Source organism: Saccostrea echinata, unplaced genomic scaffold, assembly GCF_033153115.1.
Source record: "Saccostrea echinata isolate AGI-Se365-2 ecotype Australia unplaced genomic scaffold, CSIRO_AGI_Sech_v1 ptg000013l, whole genome shotgun sequence".
Taxonomy (NCBI): domain Eukaryota; kingdom Metazoa; phylum Mollusca; class Bivalvia; order Ostreida; family Ostreidae; genus Saccostrea; species Saccostrea echinata.
Window position 1 is genome coordinate 61690 of NW_026889762.1, and position 14390 is coordinate 76079.

Sequence of the window (14390 nt, forward strand, 5' to 3'; positions counted from 1 at the left end):
TAATGCTACAGTCTAAAAAATTGAATGCATGGGTTTGTGTATACGTGTATTTTTGAACTTACTTTGTTGTAATTGATGCAAATATCAAAATTTATAAATATGAAATTATAGACTCTATATCATCTTCAAAATTCTGTCGTTTTGCCATCACAGTCCCAAATGTATAAAAAATTGGACATTATTTAGAGATCTTGAACAATTTAACTGTATGTGGCAAAAATGAATTATTTTACTAATACAGATTTGGTCTTTTACTTTATGTCTCGCACTGATTTATTTTTATTTTCATGATTTTTGATAAAAAGTTCGTCTGAACCTTGTGTCCTAAAAATGAAATGAAGATATAGTCTGTAAAGTGGTATTAGATAAACTCCTTGAATGCATGTAACAAGAACAACAACAAAAATGATTTCCAATGATACATGTAAGTCTGACAATAACTTAGAATACAGTGAGTTCACTCTATTTATTTCAAATTGAGTATAGATTACAATTTTGCTAAATACCCTCAGCCCTTGAAAGAAACTAAATATTAAGACACTAGCAGGAAGAACAGAGTTTCTGTTATGCATAAAAAATTGTCACACGTGATTTCTACAGTATTTTGAGTATGATAATTTTTTTTTATGTTCTAACAACATGTTCCCTGAAAAACTTTTTTTGGCCCGTCATATACCATAACTATTTATTTTTTAATTTTTTCCTGTGATGCCATAACTGGTTACAAAAAGTATCACCCAAAAATTAAGTGAAAATATGGTGATATCAGCATTTCAAGTGTTTCCATTAAGATTATGATTAAATGGTTAAATATGTTTACATTATTGAAACAGTAGTACTTCAGTCATAGTTTCTTAATTCAAAAGAAACCTGTTGTCAAAACGCAAAAAAGAAGCATTTAAATTTTTGTCTGATTGAATTCCTAGAAAGGACGCTAAAACTCATGAAGAATATGGTGATCAATTGATAAATGATTGCTGGGAGAATATATGGAAATGCAGTCATTTAGTATTTCCTTTGAAATTCCTTGAATGATTTTCACTAGTTGCCTCTGCTCTGGAGATACTTGTACACAGTGACAGTAGGACTGGTATATCAGTATTTAAGAAAGTAAGAGGACTAATACTAAGAATGATTTTACAACGTGCCTTTTCTCGGGAGATACTTGTACACAGTGACAGTAGGACTGTTCTTACTTCCCACCATTAGATTGTGTTGGTTATCAAAACAAAGAGCACGGGGGTTAGGTGAAGATGGATGTTTGAGTAGATGTGACAGAAACCGACCGTCCTGGTCCAGCAAATGGATTCCGAATTCACTTTTAAAAGGATCAACTATTAAACTCTTTTCAAGACTTTCACTGCAACCATTTCACACCAAGATATTCCCCAGGACATCTGTGCAGATTCCACATGGATGAAATTCGTAAACATTAGAAGAACCAAAGTAAGAGAACTTATACTACCCTGAGCTGGGCACTACTACTACTTTACAAGAGTGGAAGTCTTATGTACACATTTCACCATTAATGTTCTCTCTATAATGTATTTTACACTGGAGTCTAGACCCTTTTCTTTATCATTTTTCTGGATGTTCTGTAACTTCTTTCCTCTTCTGTTGTATCTTGTTATTATCCATTCTTTATCTTTTTTCATTCCATCCAACATGTCCCCCTTAATGTGAGAAGAGCAGATGGAATATGGCTCCCAATCCCGCGGGGTGGTAATCTGTTCTGTGGTTTTCATTTCAGAGTTGAAAATGTATATGTAGATGACTCTCTTTTCATCATCTGTGTAAAGTAAATCTCCATTTTTTGTAACCATGTGGTAGCCCATTTTGTCTCTATCGGTGGATATTTTCTGAAGTATATTTTCTAGCATGTCAGACTGAATGATATTACCATTATAATCACTGGCCCAAAATTTACCAAATGGTTCATGTATCAGTGATAATTGAATATTTGCATTTCAATCTCCTGTATTTTCGTCATAGAGGAAGAAAGCTCTATACTTTTCTGTTGTTTTTGTTGGAGAGGCAGGGCTAGTGGGATGCTTAAAATGCCTTGTCTTCAATTTAAATCTTCTTTTGTTGTACACATGTAGTGATACGACCAGAAAGCTTTTCTTTTTCCCCCTGTATAAACTCTGGTATCCCAGGCTCAATTATGTCGGGAAAATTCATCAGAATGTTTGCTCTCTCTCTCTCTCTCTCTCTCTCTCTCTCTCTCTCTTTGCTGTCCGAAATTCGAAAAGATTTCTAAAAAGTGACTTTAAGTCCTGAAGTGACTAAAAGTGCCCAGAGCTAGGGTTTTCATGATCCCAGATAAAAGAAATGATAGCAACGTACTATTGACATTCTCCAACTCTATAGAAAAGATCACAACACAGAATTAAAGTCATTACTTGTGATTGGACCAGATTGCTATTTTCAGCTGCCTGTATGTTTATCGTACCTTAGTTCCTGAAACACATTTTTTGGAATGCGCTTTCAACAGATGTACACAATGGAAGTTTTCAAGATTCTGGAAAAGCTTTTACAGTATGGAGAGTGTATTTAGAAACCCAGATCCAGAATTTCAGGAACTGACACAAGTTGGATATGGAATCTCAACAGTGTCATAGGTTAGATGACGTCATAATTGATTGTTTGAGACATCATAGCTTAGTGAGATTGAAAACATTGTAAACATTGTTTGGAGAAACTTGGGTGGTTGTAGTCTCTTTCAGGATGGTTTATTTACTCTCTCCATCTTAAAACAGGCCGGGGAGTATTTTTTTTTAATAACATTCTTTGTAAAGGGAAGGAAAATACATGTTTTTGCAGCACTTCTAACATTCTGTCACACTGTGACAGGATAAGACTTTAATATCCTTTCGCACTGTGACAGACTATCACTTTTATTCAATAAATAAATTTCAGTATTTCACTGTTGAAAATGTATTAAAAAATCACATAAAATAAAGTTTCACTTGCGATTAAGCTTTGGCTAAAAGAGTTTAATAAAATAGTCTTCTTTGCCAAACGCAGATTTTCTCTCTCATTGGGAAGTTTATATAAAGGGAATAATCCTAAATATTCCTTTGCCGCATTTTGCAAAATTTTCACAACATGGTATATTACGCACACCAGGGTTTTTAATTTGTTGTGTATACGAACCCGGGCAATTAGTTTTCCCGTTTGTCAAATATAGTATTCTTTGCACGTTGGACAGATTGCATAGTAGATAACGTTTTCAGATTTACAGTTCACTGATAAGTTGGTTCAAATTTCCATTCCTTATTTAAGTTGGATTCTATTTCCCTCTTCTAAAGCTGTACATGTTCCGCATCTTGAAACTCCACAAATTTAATTTGTTGGAATTTCCTCCTGTGTAGTAAAACGGGCCTTGGTTATCATTTTTTAAAGACTGAGTGCTTGTCGTCGACTGTTGATAATATCATTTGGTTGTATTAAACTTTTCATATTTTCCGATTGTTCTAATATTGGGTAAAATCTTTTAGCGTCCATAAGTATATCTCTGTTTTGTGGGTTATGGGTCACAAGGCTATTTTCGTGTATTTAAGAAAATCAGTTGTCTAGTATTTCAATCCAATGTTTTTTCACGGCGTGTCATAGCACTCGAGATATTTGTACACAATGATAGTAGGGCCATCCAAACTTCCTATCATTAGATTGTGTTGGTCATCAACGCAGAGAGCACGGAGATAGGTTAAAGATTTATGTTGTCCTAAAATAAAAGACTGAAGCTCATCGTCCTGATCCAACATATGGATTTCAAATTCCGTAGGATCCATATACGTAAATTGAGGATTTATTCTGTGATCATTACTAAGGTACACTAAGATATTTCCTAGGACATCTGTGCAGATTCCAAACGGTCGAGTTTGCGACAAAGCATGAGAACCCAAATAAGAAAAACGGTGTTCTCCTGATTTCGTTACAACCACAACCTTACTGTCTATGAAGTCGGATTTACAAATATCACCATTGATGTTCTCTGTGATATAGCTTACACTTGTGAAAAAAAATCCTTTCTTTTGTCATATATATGAATGTGCTGTATCTTTATCCCTTCTTTGTTGTATATGATTATTTTTCATTTTTTATCTTTCTTCATTCCCACTTATATGTTTCCAGTAATATGAGACGAGCAGCTATACCATGGTTCCAATTCTCTCTGGTGACAACACTGTAGTTGACATATTTCTCTGTAAATAATTTTCTTTCACGATCTTTTTAAAAAAGATCTTCTTTTGCAACTGTGTGGTAGTCGTCTATCTGTTTTCTGATGGATATTTTCAGAAGTATATTTCCCTGCATGCTAGACTGGATGTGATTACTATCGTAATCACTGGTCCAAAACCTCCCAGATTACATAAATGATTTATCGCATTAAGACCGGTTATATGAACTTGTACTTTTTCAAGAGTAGAGGAAAGAAGCATACATGTAGTTAAGTTGAATTGGTTAGAAGTCGAACGGCTTTATGGATTCGTGAAATTTTATGATCTCTTCTTTTCTTATTTTTCGTTGTGCACTTGGGTTGATACAACCAAAAAGCTTTTCTATTTTTTCCTTTTTAACTTTAATTTTTTCAAACGTTGGTAACCCAGGCTAGTTAAGTTGAATTGGTTAGAAGTCGAACGGCTTTATGGATTCGTGAAATTTTATGACCTCTTCTTTTCTTATTTTTCGTTGTGCACTTGGGTTGATACAACCAAAAAGCTTTTCTATTTCTTCCTTTTTAACTTTAATTTTTTCAAACGTTGGTAACCCAGGCTCAATTATTTCAGGAACAGTTTTCAGAATGATGTTTGACTTTTCTCTGCTGACTGTCATAAATTCAGATGGTTTGCATGATAAGTCACTGTTGTATTCCTTAATCATTTTTTCTAAGTATGAGATATAGTCTTCTGACTTCTTCTTTTGTTTGGCCATCTCATCCAGAATTGATGCCTCCATTACGTCCAACTTAGCATTGTTGTCAGCAAGAATAGTGTCAACTATTGACTTAATCTCATCAGCACTCTGTTTCACAGACAACCTCAATTTTGCAATTTCCTTTTTGACATCCCTTTCTCTTTCTTTTTGTGATTTTAATTTTTCTACACATTGAGGAAGAATAGTGTCTCGGATCTTGATCAGCTCACTCTGGCATTTTTGTAGACTTTCATTGTAAACAACTTCAAGGTCAAGGACCCGATGGCCGTTGTGATCAGCTGCAAAGCATTTCGAACAAACAGGGGTGGTGCATTTAACACAATAGAGCTCTAACACTCTTGTTGGGTGTTTGGAACATTTTTCTATAGGCAGTTCTTTTAACCTTTCCTGATAAAAGACTGCCTTATGATTTCCATTTTCTTTTTTACGGAGATGGACATCTCTGCACTGCTCACACATTCGCTGGTGACATGTATTGCAGTAGAACTTGGAGTAGTTGTTACATGTGGCACACTCTATGTAGTGTTGCCCTGTGATTTTACTTTGGCTCATAATAAGAAGTAGTATTGATCTGAAGAAAATATCAATTTTTGTAAGAATTCAACGACCACCGGTTTTTCTTTGATCATCAAGTACTCAGAAAAGTTATCAGTGTTGTTATAGAATTTAACGATTTTTAAAAATTTTAATAAGCAAAATTTGCTTTGTACATTTTGAAAACAATAGCATATATAGCTTTTCTTATCTGTAACAGTAAAACAATATACATTTATTTATGACTCACCAGACGACATTATATATTCTTGATAATTTCTTTGCTTTCAGTTCTAACATGTCCGCCATTTGCTATACATGTACCTGTTTTATCTAGTCGGCATTCAGTTTGTTCCAGTTAGAACAAAAACACATTTAAATCACCCTTCGAAATAAGAATGCATTCAATTGATTTTTTTAATCACAAAGAGAATAGATTCCAATGTTGTAATCTTGCAAAAACTTCAAGAGGATTTAAAAATTTATCATGGAGGATGATCTAATCATCATTTTGGATAAGTTGAAAAAATGTGACTTTTTTTTTTGTTAATCTGGTCCAGTAAATTTGTAACTGTCCTGCACTCCATCCAATTAGATACCTGTAGGTGTCTAATGAGATGCAACTTATTGAAAAGCTACAGGTAAGATTGAAACGAGAACAAAGGGAAATGCAGAAGCACTAAAAAGCTTTGAAATTAACAAATAAAACAATGTTTTAAATTGAATATTTTTCATATCCTTGTCATGTTCTACTTTTTTCATTACATATTGCCAAGAACTAAAAAAACATCAAACCAGAAAATATTGTTCTTTGTCATTAAAACATCAGAGATATACTCGTCTCCAAAGTCTAAAATTCGTTTTAGAAGATCATTTACCGGTACATTAACTGTCAAAAATATATCTAACCATGGTTTATTTCCTCCAGTCAACAGTCTTTGGACCCAAGTGCATTTCAAAAGATTTTATGAAGTTGTCGATGTTTACCATCTTTAAACCTCCAGATAGATTATCCTGAGTAACTATAGTTTCATTGGCTAACTTAATAGACAGAGTCAGGTGAAAGCATCCAAGCAGATTGAGAACAATTTATCTGTGGCTGTCTTCTGAATTCTTTTGAATTCCTAAAAGTAAGAAAATATGTTTTTTCATAAGGCTATACTTTGTGGCTCACAAACAAAAGGAGTTATTTCATTAATATATAAAGGGAATGAAGAAGATAATATTACAAAATGGAGACAATTAACTATTCTTACCAATGATTGTAAAATTATTGCTAAAACACTCTCTGAGAGATTAAAAGTTGTACTGCCAAAATTAAGTCACCAAGATCAAAAATCAAAAAAGTTTGTTTAGGGTAAAAATATCAGTCACGCAAATAGACAATTCAATAATTTAAGGGGATAAAGGACACATGGTCACATGACTGTTTAACTACGTCATATTCTCCGTTTATATAAATGCAAAACGTGTAAACAATTAGTTCTTGGTTAAATTTTTGACATTTGTTTTACTTAAATTACCATTTTATATAAAAATAAAAAAACAGTTTTAACATTCTTGTAAACATTAACAAATTACGGAATATGTTGTTCCACTCCTGTTTCCTGTGCAATTTTAAGGTAAGTATCCCCATGCGATATTTTTACAGTTAATCAATAAGATGAAGGACTTGCACGTAAATTTTCAAATATTGATGACAAATCTTTTTGGCAAATTAAGTTAAACTTTGTTGTTGTTGAAGTTGTCTTAAAAAGTACGTAATAATCCCTACCCAGATGCAGTGTGATATAAGAAACTTGTTTGTTTTTTTTTAAATCTTAAACCCTATTCATACTCTGAAATATTTCTAAAGATGCATGTCCACTGACATATTTCTAATCTGTGCTTAAAATCCCATTATGGACAGAGTAGTTGGCCGGGAAACATGGAGAATCAAAACTCCACTTAGAAACTGTAGGGCATAGTATTTGTCAATCAAGATCTATAAAGTAAGGTAAGAAACCTAATAATATAACTGCTTTAAGATTGATTGATTATTGTTGTTTTACGCCGAGTCTGCAATATTTCAGCCATATTTCGGCGGAACTGCTTTAAGATATCTGGGACGTACTAAACTAGAAATATACAAAATATGACAAAAAAATTAAATGACAAGTATTTTTTCAGCTCAAGGACCTTCTTCTCCTTAAAAAGTCCCATCACATTCACATTCGCACATTGTGAGCTTGACAGACTCCATACATTTATCTTTATGTGATCGTTGAAAATATACGGAGAGGCCATGCCTATATTTTCCTGATCCATTACTCCTTTCGTTGTCTACGGAATTAAGTACGTAATGTGGGAGTGTAAGTTGGATGATATTTTTTTCCATAAAATTCTAACCCTAATTGAAAAAATAGAGCTGTTAAGTGAATTGAAATGTTTATGAAAATGTTGGCCCCAATTATTTATTTAAACCTATGCCATGACTTTCTCTTATTGAGGTAATTCTTTGTTTCCCTAACATAAATTAGTCCGCATAGAGTACATTCCTTCCAGAGACAAAGCAAATCCATTAAAACATTCATTTGGGTCTAAAGTGAATGAAGATTATTCTTTTTCGTATAGCTGGGGATAAGGCACTCGAGGGGTAATTTGTACAGATAGTATATAAATAGTGCATATTTCATAAAATGATTTCTATAAAACCCGAGAAGATGTGAAAACTAAATACATAATTGCAGTGAAAGCGGATGGTGTATTTCAAGAAAGAGAGAAATTAAAATATGGAATTTGTTAAGATAAGATCTGCGCATCAAAATCGCTGCAGTAGAAGTGAGAATTCAGTTCTCACATGTACATAAACATTGACAACTCACTGAAAACTCATCTAGAAGATTAATTTCTCCTTGCACTTTCCTGTATTTGATTCCTCATCAGATCTGACATATTATTATGATATAAAAGTTATTGATTCTTGTGTTTCTTTATATATCAATGGTATCTGAATTATTCTTCTCTAAATAATTTCAAATTATATGCTACCAGTGTGCAACCTCAATGAAGCATGTCTGGTAGAAAGTTCAGCCAAAATTTGAGCAAGGAAAAACCAAATTTTACACCCGATAAAGAAACCCGCTGATACGTTAAAAAAGTTAATATGGGGTATACCTATTTATAAGTCGTATTCACTTTAAGGGTTATAACCGAAAGACATGTGATTTTCACTTATAGTGCAGGGTTTAAAAACTACTGTGTTAAACTTCTCTCGGTTTGACGCTGCATCTGGTTTGTTGTCAAGATGCAAGTCCCTAGCCATCAGAGGTTGATGCGAATTGTACATTCAATATCAGACATTTATTGCATGATAGTGTAGGAAAATGAAGACTTATTCAGCCAAGAAAAATCATTTCTCAGAGGGCTTTACAAATATACATCCACTACTGCTTCCAAACTTCTAATAACAAAAAATAAATAAAGAAATATTAAATTAAAAACAAAACAAAACAAAACCAAAGCCAAGACTTCTACAATGCTCAGATATTTGAGACATCTGAAACATAATCCTACGTGTTCATGTTCTTCTTCACCCTGCAGCTACAGTCCTACTGGACACGTCGTAGCTGATGAATATAGTCAGAAATGAGGACCTTAAATCTCTTTTTGTAAAAGAGTAAAAATATAGGAAACCTCTTTCTTTCAATTGACGTCAAAATTTTACAAATATTATAAATTCTGTGGAAGATTACGCCAGGCAATGGGCCAAACATGAAAAAGAAGGCCTTGACACTTTGTCAGAATGGATTACAAGTATCATATGGATGTTGAAATCTCGCATTAAACGACTAAGGGTCAATATGAAGACCATCTATCCTTCCGTCTTTAATAATTTAGAAGTGGAAAAAGAATTAGATTACATGATCAATATATACTGGTCCCAGCTAAAACAGCGGGTTACAACATATTCTTTGTTTTGTAAGGCTCTTTATTTTAATTATATTTTAGAGGAACTTGGATTTAATTCTGCAAGTGGTAATCCATCTTATACTCAAAGTTCCCTTTCTAAGGATGGAATTCTCAAAAATCATTACATAAGTCCTGAGTTTCTGTTCCAGGTAGAACTGAATTATTCATATCCTAAGAAACTTTTGATACTCAGGTAACAGCCAAGGCCCATTGGCCTCTTTTAATATTAACATCTTGGTTATTTGATTTGTTCAGTCTAATGCATCTTCATTTGTTATATACTCTTCAATATATTTTTATATGTTAAATATGATATCTAATTTAAATCTCCAGATTGATCCCACTTTCCATTTTACAGAACCTAGAGATCAAAGGAGTATGGAGGTCCTGAATATCTTACAGCAATACTTTGACTCCAAGGTGAATACCTGTACATCATATTGATATAAATTTGTCAAACAACAGCTTCTTGTTAAATAACCAGATTCAATCAATAATCTTACTTCTCTAAATGAATTGTCACTGTTTAAAAAAAAAACATTAAAAAAAAAAACCCAAATCAAAACATTTTTTTAAAGATACTTGTAATAGACCAGTGTTTTGTAATACACATGTACATGAAAGCACCTTCACAGTGTTGGCTAATAAAAATAATAAAATTTGTGTCACTTGATTTTCTGCAATTTTCATTGAGCTCTGGATTTTTATTTAATATGCTTCTTTCATTATAGGTATCCTGTCCACAGTACAAAGAGAATGCTCTAAGAGCATTCTGTAGAATATTAGAGACCCCGATCAGATTTCTCAAGGACTGTGTTCAACTCATGAGATTGGAATTGGTATTACATAGTTTTCTGTGTAGTGTATGAAAAAAGCAAAGTAGTCGGTATTACATAGTTTTCTGTGTAGTGTATGAAAAAGCAAAATAGTCGGTATTACTTAGTTTTCTGCGTAGTGTATGAAAAAAAAGCTAAGGAGTCAACTTAGTTTCACAAGTCCATAAATCACAGCTACAGTACAACTGTCTAATCCGGACACCAGTGATTCTGAAGATATTGGCCAGATTAGAAAACATTCCAGTTTAGAAAACATTTTAAACAATTGAATTTAACTGAAAGGGGCTTAAAGATAAGGTCATATTGTGCAAGATTTCAGAATATATAACATCCGAATTAGACAAGTTTCATTTAAATCATATTTTGCTTAACAATAAGATTTATCATAATTCCAGTCATAAAAGAGGGGCTGAACATTATTTTTGAGGTTGTAGATGGGTCCTAACCAGGCCAGTGGTATGAAGTGGTCCATGCAGTGGTGTTTAACTACAGGCGGCTTTTGTGGATCCAGCAGGGACCGCTGCAGTGGCCAACAACAAACAGATCAAGATGTTACTCATTGTAATGTAAATCATATACGGTACCAATTTTGATGTACCAGATGCGCATTTCGACAAATTATGTCTTTTCAGTGATGCTCAAGCCGAAACGTTGGAAATCCCAAATATTTCAGTAAAAAAGACTTGGAAGAGCTGAAAAAAGGTACCAAAGACTGGAGCCAAATGCGTCGAAGGATCAGAGCTATTCATGAGGGAGATAATCCTTAATTTTGAAATAAATTTCTAAAATTGTTTTTTGTAAATGTAAATGTAAATTTGTAAGTGGTCTTCTGGTGGAATTAAGATTGTCTTTTTTTGTTGACAAAAGTGAATTTAGTCTGACAAGAAATTGTTTAACTTACATATACATGTACCTTCATAAATCTCCCCAATAAATCTGAGGAATGTTAAGTAGTTTCAAATGTATTTTGTCTTAAGATTTGTACATGTACAAATATATGTTACAACTACAAGCGTTTTGTCATTGACAAAGATGTACATGTACAAAATGATACAGGAATTACTGCTAAAGTCAATTAATTCTTCGTACATAATAGAGTTACTCTTACTTGTAATTTGACGGCTCATACCGGCCATCGTATTATTGCTATATTTTCAGATACAGTTTACACGTATCCAGCCCCCGTCTGGTCAGGAGCCCCAGTCTATCATCGTCTCCCTCCTGTACGACATCAGTGCCAACACCATACAACAAATGGACCCAGTCAGGGGACAGTCCCAGACCCCGCTTACATGGCCGTGTCACAGCTTCTACAGAACTACTACCACGCCCAGAGTGCCGAGTGTATACTGTACCCCGCTGTACAGCACATCATGACTAACTTTAAGTTATAGTACAGGGTATTATGAACCCAACATACATACAATTTCACATTTCCTAGAGAACTTTGTAAATGCTCATAGTGCTAACTGAATGCTGTTTTGTGCTGTACGAATGCAACAAATCTTATAACGTATGTTCTCTGGCTAGTCTTAAAGCCATCTAATATCCAGAACAACAATTTGATGCTTTACTTTAATGGTTCATGCTTCACAGAAAGTGCATGCAATAAAAAAAACCATCACGGTGTAATCACAGCTGCATTAAATTATCCTGCTTATTTAAAAACATTATTTCAATAGCCATTAAGCTTTGTTGGAATCTATATTTTCTATGGATGTTATTTATAAACTTTTTCTGATACATTTTTAATGAATAGACTGTTAAGCTGTTTCATTGGTAAGGAACATTAGATATACATGAAATATCTTTGTAGTGACTCATTAAATCTAAAGCGAAAATAATCTGATGATTTTATGAGACATTCTCTTTTATTTGTGAATTCAAAAGAAACCTGTTGTCAAAACGCAAAAAAGAAGCATTTAAATTTTTGTCTGATTGAATTCCTAGAAAGGACGCTAAAACTCATGAAGAATGTGGTGATCAATTGATAAATGATTGCTGGGAGAATATATGGAAATGCAGTCATTTAGTATTTCCTTTGAAATTCCTTGAATGATTTTCACTAGTTGCCTCTGCTCTGGAGATACTTGTACACAGTGACAGTAGGACTGGTATATCAGTATTTAAGAAAGTAAGAGGACTAATACTAAGAATGATTTTACAACGTGCCTTTTCTCGGGAGATACTTGTACACAGTGACAGTAGGACTGTTCTTACTTCCCACCATTAGATTGTTTTGGTTATCAAAACAAAGAGCACGGGGGTTAGGTGAAGATGGATGTTTGAGTAGAAGTGACAGGAACCGACCGTCCTGGTCCAGCAAATGGATTCCGAATTCACTTTTAAAAGGATCAACTATTAAACTCTTTTCAAGACTTTCACTGCAACCATTACATACCAAGATATTCCCCAGGACGTCTGTGCAGATACCACATGGATGAAATACATAATCGTTAGAAGAACCAGAGTAAGAGAACCTGTATTGCCCTGAGCTGGTCACTACTAATATTTTACTGGCATCGAAGTCTGTTGTACAAATGTCACCATTGATGTTTTCTGTGATGTATTTAACACTTGAGTATAGATCCTTTTCTTTATCATTTTTCTGAAAGTCCAGTAATTTCTTCCCTCCTCTGTTGTATCTAGTTATTTTCCATTCTTTATTTTTCTTCATCCCCACCAGTATGTCCCCATTTATATGAGAGGACCAGAGGGAATGTGGCTCCCAGTCCCCGTGGTAACAAGTGCTGTGATTTTCATCTCAGAGTTTAATTTACACATGTAGATGGCTCTCTTTATATCATCTGTGTAAAGTAAATCACCACCTTTTGTGATAGCGTGATATCCCGTTCCATCTTTTTGGGTGGATATTTTCTGAAGTATATTCCCTAGCATATCAGACTGAATGAGATTACAACCGTAATCACTGGACCAAAATTTTCCAGATTTTACCGGCGATAAATGGATAATTGCATTGAGACCAGATATTTCAATCGCCCGTACTTTGGTCATAAAGGGGGAAATTTCCATACTTTGCTCTTGTAATTGTTGGGAGACACAGGGCTGGTGGGAGTTTTGAAATTTTCTGTCTTCTATTTTCATATTCTTTCGTTCTGCACATGAAATAATACAACCAAAAAGCTTTTCTATTTCCTCCTTTATAATTTTACCCGTTGCAAACTCTGGTGCCCCAGGCTCTGTTAGGTCGTGAAACTTCATCAAGATGTTTGCCGTCTCTTTGCTGAATGCGATAACCTCAGATGGTGTGCAAGATGACATATCCCCGCTGTATTCCTATATCAATTTCTCTAAATATGATATAAAGTCTTTTGACTCCTTCTCTTGTTTTACAATACCATCCAGAATTGACGCCCCCATCATGTCCAATTTGGCATTGTTGTCAGCAAGAATAGTGTCCACCGATGCCTTAATCTCATCGGCACTTTGCTTCATGGAAAATCGTATTTTTTCTATTTTCTTTGTGACATTTTCTAAACTTTCTCTCTTCATGCTCTTTGAGTTTACTTTTTCTACAAATTCAGGAAGAATTTTGTCTTGGATTTCGAGTAGGTTTTTCTGGCATTGGTGTAATCTTTCATTATAAACATCTTCAAGGTCTAAAATCTCATGACATTTATGATCTTTAACAAAGCATTTGGATCAAACAGGAACGAGACAATCAGCACAATAGAGCTCTAGGATTCTTGTTGGGTGGACCTGACATTTTTCTGGTGGAAATTGTTTTTTCTTTCTTGGTAAAGAACCAACTCATGTTTTTCGCTTTCTTTTTCCCGGAGATGGGCATCACGGCACTGCTCACACAATGGTTGATGACAGGTATTGCAGTAGAACTTGGAATAGTTTTTACATCTTGCACATGTTATGTAGTGTAGAGCGCTGTCTTTACTTTTGTTCGTAATAGAAGCCATTACTTTTGCTCAAAACAGAAGGTAGTATTTATCTGGAAAAAATATCAGGTTATTAGTAATGAGTTAAATGTATTTTAACGCGTATTGAATTCTGAATATAATAACAAAATAGCCAGGAGAGTCATATATGGTATTTCAAAATTTTATATTAAAGGATGACTGCACTTAAGGACATACCAAAATTGCGACAAAATAA

At 34.0% G+C, this 14390-nt stretch overlaps 3 protein-coding genes across 3 annotated transcripts in view; 1 reads left to right on the top strand and 2 right to left on the bottom strand.

Moving 5' to 3' along the window:
* Positions 1-11694, top strand: part of LOC133186301 (mediator of RNA polymerase II transcription subunit 14-like) — a 44624-nt gene extending 32930 nt beyond the window's left edge. Inside the window, exon 37 of the mRNA XM_061321523.1 lies at positions 11421-11694. Within this exon, the coding sequence (XP_061177507.1) occupies positions 11421-11639 (219 nt within the window). The 3' untranslated portion in view covers positions 11640-11694. The remainder of the gene's footprint in view (positions 1-11420) is intronic.
* Positions 11695-12423: 729 nt separating this feature from the next.
* Positions 12424-12939, bottom strand: LOC133186205 (uncharacterized). Its single transcript, XM_061321440.1, has one exon. It carries the CDS (start codon positions 12937-12939, stop codon positions 12424-12426), a length of 516 nt encoding a protein of 171 aa, XP_061177424.1.
* A 20-nt stretch (positions 12940-12959) lies between these two features.
* Positions 12960-13544, bottom strand: LOC133186206 (uncharacterized). The gene has a single exon (XM_061321441.1). It carries the CDS (start codon positions 13542-13544, stop codon positions 12960-12962), a length of 585 nt encoding a protein of 194 aa, XP_061177425.1.
* Between the last annotated feature and the right edge of the window lie 846 nt (positions 13545-14390).